Source organism: Arachis duranensis, chromosome 2 (genome assembly GCF_000817695.3).
Source record: "Arachis duranensis cultivar V14167 chromosome 2, aradu.V14167.gnm2.J7QH, whole genome shotgun sequence".
Taxonomy (NCBI): domain Eukaryota; kingdom Viridiplantae; phylum Streptophyta; class Magnoliopsida; order Fabales; family Fabaceae; genus Arachis; species Arachis duranensis.
In genome coordinates, this window is record NC_029773.3 from 77,098,454 (window position 1) to 77,107,151 (window position 8,698).

Sequence of the window (8,698 nt, forward strand, 5' to 3'; positions counted from 1 at the left end):
TCCCATTTCCTTGATTCTATCCTCTTTGATAACAGTGTCTTGAGCAGGGTTGCACTCCTTCCTTTCTTTGGAATGTATTACCATTTGACCAAAAAGAATGATGTACAAATAATGGATAAGTTTCTTGGTATATAATTTAGAGATTTGCTATTGATACAAGTTTCTTGTCATATAAATCTATACAAGTCAGCCTAAGTCTAACAAAAATAACTCTCAATTTAAAGAGCTGTAAACACGTATTTTCTTAACTTTGAATAACGTGAAATGAAAAAGGGTTCTTCTTCAACGTTTGTATTCCACGTTATTTCTCCTACTCTTTCTCCTCCTTCTTCTTTTTCTTCTTCTCCTTCTTCTTTGCATTCTTCCTCATTTTTCTTCGCATTTCTTCTTTTTCTTCTTTGCGTTTTCATCCTCATTGTGGTTCTTTTTATTGTTGTTATTGTTGCTGCATTTTTTTCTCCTTCTCTTTCTTTTGATTTTGCGACATTATATATTTTTTTCTTCTTTGTTTGATTTTTTCTCCCAAGAAAAATTATAAGAAAACGAAATAAGAAGATGAAGAAGAAGAAGCACTAGAAGATGAGAAGGAGGAAGAGGAAGTGTTTTGAATTATGCAGAACTTATCATAATTCGTGTTGCACCCAAATATATTCGTGTTACACCCAAATTTGCTGCAAATACAGAAAAATATTTCCTTTAATGCTGCATTTTTTTCTTTTTCTTTTCCTTATTTCTTTCTTTCTTTTAGTTAAATGAATATAAGTTCATCCTCTTCCAAGTAATTTTGCAGTATTATGTGTTTCTTCTTCTTCTTTGTTGATTTTTTGTTTTTATTCTTGTTAAGAGAGTAAAACAAGAAGAAACTTGAGAATGTAAAACAAAAAGAAAAAGATGAATAAGAAAAAAAGAAAAAGAAGATGGCGATGATGATGATAAAAAAAGAAGCAGTAGAAGATAAGGAGGAGGAAGATGAAGAGTTTTGAATTATGCAAAACTTATCAGAATAAAAATACACCCAAATTTTTTCGTGTTACACCCAAATTTGCTGTAAACATAGAAAAATGTTTCCTCTAATGCTGCATTTTTTTCTTCTGTTTTTCCTTATTTTTTTCTTTCTTTTAGTTAAATGAATGTAAGTTCATCATCTTCAAAGTAATTTTGCAGCATTATGTGTTTCTTCTTCTTCTTCTTTGTTTGATTTTTTTCTTTTTATTCTTGTTAAGAGAGTAAAACAAGAAGAAACTCGAGAAGGTAAAACAAAAAGAAAAAGATGAATAAGATAAAAAGAAGAAGATGGTGATGATGATAAAAAAGCAGTCGAAGATGAGGAGGAGGAAGGGGAAGAGGAAGAGTGTGCAGTGACAGTGGAGGATGTAGTCGTTATTCTTGGTCTCCCGACGAACGGTCTTCCAGTGACAGGAATCACATTGAGCAGTTTCGAAGTCTTAGAGGGTGAGTGTTTTCACCAGTTTGGGGTTGCACCGACAAAGTCTGACTGTAGAAGAAGCTGCATAAAATTGACATGGCTTCGAGATTTAAAAGAGAGTTTACAGTTGAATGATGAAAACCGTGTTTAGAGGCATGTGAAGTGCCACATTATGTTGTTATTGGGTACGATCTTGCTTGGAGAAAAGTCTGGGGCATCTGTACACTGGAAGTTTCTGCCTTTACTCCGTGATTTTGGTAGTATCGGACAATATAGTTGGGATCGGCATGCCTAGTGCACCTGCACAGGTCGTTATGCAGGAAATCTCGTTTTAACTGTAAGAAAATCGATGGTCCACTAACACTTCTGCTAGCTTGGGCTTGGATCCGCCTACCATATCTTGCGCCGGTTCTTAGGGAACCCCGCAATTTTCTGCTTGTAAACAGGTAACATCATCAACTTACTGAGTATGTTCATATTCATATTTCAATTGTGCTAATGAAATAAATCATTTTAGGTGGCGTAGCTAGGAGTGTGGTGACCGACGCTATAAATATCTTAGTCTCGTTCGCTTTAGGAAGTCATTAGATGAGCTTCAGGAAGGCCAGGTGTGTTTTCATTAGAAAAGTATTTGTTTCCAATTTAGTGTTACTGTTATTTGGCATAAAATTATCTGTCTCTTTTATTGTGTGAAGTTTGTGTGGGTTGCTTATGGTGTTGACCTCATTAATCCAAACATAATCCCAGAAGACATCAACATGCACTCAGTTGTGTGGAGCGCTACGGTCCCATTGATATCATTTGAATGCATTGAGTGGCATGCAACCGATAGGTTTAGGCGACAGTTTGGTTTTGTTCAGGGAGTTCCTCATCAGGAACGGAATCTAGACAAGGCACACGGAGAAACACTGACTGGTCCTAAGAATCTTGACTTGGCCACAGCCACGTCCCATTCATTTTGGGTGATGCAGTGGACAAACAGGTATAATCACATTTTTACTGAGCTTCCGGTGCCTCCACAGTATCCCTTAGATATTTACATGCACTGGTACCGTACCAAATGTGTCAACCACTTAAACTTGTTGAATCTTGTGGTTCAAGAGAATGATGAGGGTAACCCAGTTATGGATGATGACAATCAAGAGCAGGAGTCACAGTCACCGCCACGTCCACGTCCACCTCCACCTCCACAAGAACAGCCACAGTCCTCGGTCCCATATGTAGTTCAAACACAGATTACCCCGTCATACCCAATACATCAACAGTATTGGAGTACTCCACATTTTGACTCAGTTGAGAGAGCTTCTTTTAGCCAGATACTTGGGTTCATGGATGTAGATACAGGCCAATCACAATCTATCCATCAGCCTGATTTCATGCCGGGTAGGTATTCTTTGGACGTATGGCATCCACGCCGCACTTTCTCAGGTACTTCTGGAAGGTTGGTATCTGGAGACTCCAATAGAAGTGACGGTGGTCGAGGGATACTTAATAGTCAAAACCCATGGCGTGTCTCAATGTGTCTAATTGAAGAAAATGCTAAGATAGCTGAGCATGAGACTGATGAGTATCTAGTAGATGAACCAGATGACGAGGAGGGTGAAGATGAGGATATGGATGAGGATGAAGAATCCCACAATGATGCTTCTGATGATGGTGATCATGCAGGTCTAATTTTAGGTTTACTTTGTTGTCAATTGATTATTTTATATTCATTTTAGGGCTTGTGTTGTTTGATCATGTTATAAACTTGGTATTGTTTCTTCTGTTTGTTCATACTATATACCTGGTTGGGCGGTCTGTTTAATTAAATTATGTACATGTGAGGCACGTACTCCAGACGAGACAGATAAAGGATATAATCTCAGGGTTGATCCTCCACATCGTAGCGCTAATCGATACACCCCGTCCATGCTCAAAAGGGCCACCAAGAAATGCAAGAAATTTGTGAAAGATGTAAAGTAGACATTGAGAAAGTAGTTGTTGTGTACTTAACATTTTCTATGTATCTTGGAACCTTTTTATGTATCATTTAACTGCTCTATGTTTCAGTACTGTGCTTGTAGTACGATAACTGCTCTATGTTTTATTACTATGTATTATTGTTGTGTTCTTAACATTTTCTATGTATTCCTGGTTAAGTTCTAAAGTCTCAAATATCGTAGATTGTTTAGATAAATTCTAAAGTCGCAAATGTCATAAAGTAATTTCATAAAATTACAATGCTCCAATTATCATACTTGTATAACTAGGATAAAACATAAAGTCACAAATGCCATAAAGTACTTGGATAAAACGTAAAATATATAAATCTACTGTGCTGGGTTGCCGAGACCTGCACCAGCTGATCGACGGCATTTACTACGACTGTGTTCTTCGACTCCACATTGCCTACATCACCTTGGACCACGTAATATTCGCGTGTCCATCTCATTCAAGAAATTCACTCGTCTCAGGTTCAGATTCGGTACAAATCGAGGCTCGCAGTACGCAGGCCATGTAGTAAGATTCCCCAGTGGCTTAAACCTAACTTGGTAAACTCTTCGAACTTTGTTCATCTTGTAAATATCGTGAACATACACTCGCCAATCTAGTCGCTGATTTGCACAACATGCAAACACATGTCGACAAGGAATTCGGTCCACCTGGAACTCACCATAGTCACACCGTTGTCGACGGAGGTCGACGACATACTCTGTTCCACTTGGCATCTCACGCACTTCAAAGACCTCGTTCTACTTGTCGAAGCAATTAACCTGGATGTTTCCTGATGCAAGTTGATTTGCATGCAATTTTGAGGTCACAACCTCAGAAAAAAACATGTCCAGCTGTTATCCGCGACTCCACCTCGGCTCTTTTTCTGGTGAACAACTCATTAAGCTTGTAGAATGTTGCTTTGACAAGTGCACGGATAGGAAGATTGCGTGCACCCTTCAAGACTGAGTTGATGCATTCCACTAGGTTTGTGGTCATGTGACACCCCATCGGTAGCCACCATCGAACACCAACGCAAACTGTTCGCGGAGGATTCAGTTTAACCAGTTAGTGTAAGCATTGCCCTGCAATTGTGTTCGAATCCAGCTTCGAATGATCCTGAGAAATGATGGCTCTAGTACAAGTGCGACTATCGTTGTACCTTATTATAACCCAACAGTACTTTCTGCTGATCATGCTAACTCTGATAAGCCAATAACACCCTGATTCATACTATGCACACTTAGCATAAAATGTCAAAGGCTCCGACTCATACACCAGGTAGTCTACGCCTCATCGGATGATATAATCTTTCATCGCCATAATAACAGCTTCCTTGGAACTGAATTCCATTCCGGATGCAAATTCACCATCTGCGACCATAGAAATTTCTACCATGACAACAGCCATATGAAAAATATTTAATACAGAAATATTTAATAACTGAAATTAAAAGTAAATCAATACTCACTACATCCATATTAATATAAATAAACTTTTCATCAGGTTATTATCTCACTTTTAACATAATAAAAACATAAACACAAAAATAAATATGGACTAATGCATACTAATTAACATTTAACTAACTCAATAACTTACTCAAAATATTATTATCTTAATTTTAACTACACAAAGACATAAACAATTGCCAATTGAGCATAGTTTCACATGTCACTTAGCTATTTGGTACATCGATCAATATATATTATTACTAAAATTCTAATCTTTCATATAAATATATGCATTTACGTACTAGCACTCATATATTTCGGAAACTCCGGCGCATGCATGGCTTCCAAGTCCAGAACCCGCATGAAAGATGGCTCCTCAAACGGATGTTCGTTTGCGAGTGCATTTGCGACGTCTGCCACATTCGGAGCCATCGTCCCGTCACCTTGATCTTCGTCTCCGTCTGGAGCAACAACTTCGTAATTGCTTTCAAACTCTTTCTCACTGTCACTATTGTAATCTTCCTGTTCAATATTTCGGTTGGCTTCAGATTGTTCAAATTCAATGTACAACTCGATGACTGATATATGAGTGTGAGTTTCAATATACATTGAAAACATCTCTTGCATACTCGCTTCGTCAGTTACATATTTGGTTTGAAATTGAACAAATCCACCAAATACCGGTATGGGATATTTGTATAAAATACATGATATTTTCTTTGACATCTCAGAATCTATCTTCTCACAAATCACACATTTTAGCTCTTCAAATGAGATTGTGAATGGAATAACAATATCTAACGGATTCTCGCAACTAAATTTTACTCCTTTAGATGTTTGTAATAAAATCTGACCAAAATAATATCCTTTTAACGAAATTCTATCATCCATTTCTCACACTATCATACATATGAACCTCACTATCAGATTTTTTAAGTTCATATAAATTAAGAGAGATACAGGAGTTGTGGGAAGAAGAAGAACACACACATGTTTAAATCGGACCCACCGATTAGTATTGTCTGAATTAAATAAAATATTCAGCAAACAATTCGGACCATTCGAGTTCAATTTCACAAAAAAAAATTATACAGCTCAAACGGTTCGATTAGCTCCGGCCAAATTCAAATTTTTCCTCCAACCAACTTGGACAGTTCGATTGGTGGTCAACTATTCTCAGAACAAAAAAATTGGATAGTTCAATTTTTCCCTGTCATTGTTTAGAAAAGTCTATTCCACACTGGTGTCTAACACCTGTGTTCTCCATAACCAAGCACAACTCACACACTGAGGGCATATCGAAAAAAATGACCCACAATTTGTTATAGAGTGTAATTTTTGATGTATTAATAGTGTTAAATTTTTTATTATATTTTATTCTTTTCTAGAGAAATCATTAAATCAACACGTGTTCGTGTATATAAAACATAGGATTTAAACATGTTCATTGAAGTGATCTCTATCTTAGAAATTTAACAGGATTCAATTCTCTGAACTATATATATATAAAACATAATTTTCAAGCTCTCGGATGTACAAAGCTATATAAGCAAAAACAATTGGAGGAATAGGTTAGTTACCCACTTTAACCCTGATCACCATGATTGCTTGGGAGAGAAAGAAGTGTTTCGGTGTACACACTAGCAGTTGAATAAAACCTGGATCTTCCATGAGGATTATTAGGAGGTTCTAGTAACTCCCCTCCTCTGTCACTATATTTTACAAATCCTACACCATCATAAACTCCAACAACTTCACCATCTCTGCATAGGAACATAAACATGGGTGAAATGAAGTCAGAAGGGATATTGAGAAGTGACACAGTAATCAAATTAACCCAAGACGATTTTACTCCATATTCTTTCATCACACGAATATTTAATTGATCCGGTGCGTTCATCTCAATTAGGCCAAGCCATCCTCCAAACACCCCCAAGTCAGAATATTCATGGATGAAATCATCCGGCAAAGGTACTTCATGCAAACGCAAACCGTTCTTGTTTTCATTCAAATCAAAAGCGATTATTGCTCCTTGATTTGCTCTTTCACCGTCCTTGCACCAAGCCAACCAATGAATATAACCATTCAAGAACGATCCTACTCTTGGAGTATCGACATCATCGTTCCTTAGATTTGTATATGTGCAATTGAGGCCATGGACATCAACTATTTTCCATGAATTGGATTTGACTGAAAAGATTTCAAAGATGATGACCTCGTCATCAAGATAAGCTTCCCAATTCTTGTATGATACCTGAACAATAATATAATCGTCTGTTGAAACATCATAGCCAAAACCACAAAGGAATGCAAACTTGTTGTCCCATGTGGGAGGTTGTGGTACTCTTTTGCATGAACCTGTTGATGGGTTCCAAATGATGAGATCATTCAAAAGAATATTGTCATTGAGAGCTACAAGTAGAAAGCCTCTACATGAACCCACCATCCTCATCCAATTGATCTGTAATTAATCAACACGAATACTAATATTAGGTATCTTAAGAAAAATGCAATAATTTTAGAGAGAATGGCATTTACTTTTTCTTTTTTTTTTATTTGCAAAAGAAAAAGTATAGGATATAATATATTATTTGTCAACTCATTGCCAACAATAATTAATTATTATATTTTAAACACATATATAAAAAGACACATCTAGAAAATATATCTATAAAGACACTTCTATTAAACATAGTCATAAAAAAGATATTTTTATTAAACATAATTATAAATAAGAATTAACAGAAGTCGGTAAAAAACTAAAAATACTATTAATAACATAGCAGAATTGTCTACAAAATATACATTCTCTTCTTACAAAATTAAAATAACCTATTCTTTAGTCCATTTAACTCAATAATTATTTATTTAATTCAAAAAATAATAATATAAAATATTTTAACTTGACACAAAATATCCAATTTAACATTTTTACATATTATATGATTAATGAAAATATAAAAAGATCAGCATATAATTTAAAATTTAATATACCCAACCCCCTCTAAAACAACATGTAAGTTACCCTTCATGATGTGTTACACTCTAATTGGTCAGTATCTTAACCATAGTTAGATTATTTTGTAATTTATGATTTGAAATGGGTAATGATATAATTTCTTAAAATATTAAAACTTCACTCCCATTAATTGAAGCATATCTTCACTCCTCCATTTTTTTTTATCATGTAACTTCGGTCCTTCCAAGCATCGTCGCCGCGGTGGTGACAAGAACCAGCACCTACGTCGTTGCGATCTACTGCCTTCTCACGCAATCTCTTTCTTCAATGGATCATTCCTTAACAACGTTGTTGAATTTCCATTGCCTGTTTTTCCCCGTCATCGCTATCTCCAGTCGTCTTCACTCTATCCTTCTTTTTACCGTGGATCACTTCTTACCAACATAATTAATGGTTAGTTTAGTTATTAAATTTTTTCATTAAAAAATATATTTTTATTTAATTACATGATGAAATATATATTGATAGGTAAAATATAATATAATAAAATAAATCTATTTAGAATACTTAAAAGTATAATTAAAATCGTGAACATATAAATATAATAATAAATTTGTATTCTAAACAAGTAAACATATTTGTTTATCATACATAAATTATTTAAAAATAAATATATTATTAAAATTAATAATACAAATTTAAAATGATAAAATCCAATTTTTTACCGTATTCTTTTTATAGTATTTTTATTCTTTTAATTTTTAATTTATTAGTATTTTATTATTTAATTAATAATTAAAAAAATATTTTTATGAAAAATTATTTTTTGTATTATCTTAAAGAAGAGACTAATATAACAGTTTAAAAAATCTAAAAATGATATTT

The 8,698-nt window shown here is 34.8% G+C and overlaps 1 protein-coding gene across 1 annotated transcript in view; it reads right to left on the minus strand.

Annotated features, from left to right (window-relative positions):
• Positions 1-6,439: 6,439 nt before the first annotated feature.
• LOC107475070 (putative F-box protein At3g16210) overlaps positions 6,440-8,698 on the minus strand; it is a 6,250-nt gene continuing 3,991 nt past the window's right edge. Inside the window, exon 3 of the mRNA XM_021135617.2 lies at positions 6,440-7,315. Within this exon, the coding sequence (XP_020991276.2) occupies positions 6,440-7,315 (876 nt within the window). The remainder of the gene's footprint in view (positions 7,316-8,698) is intronic.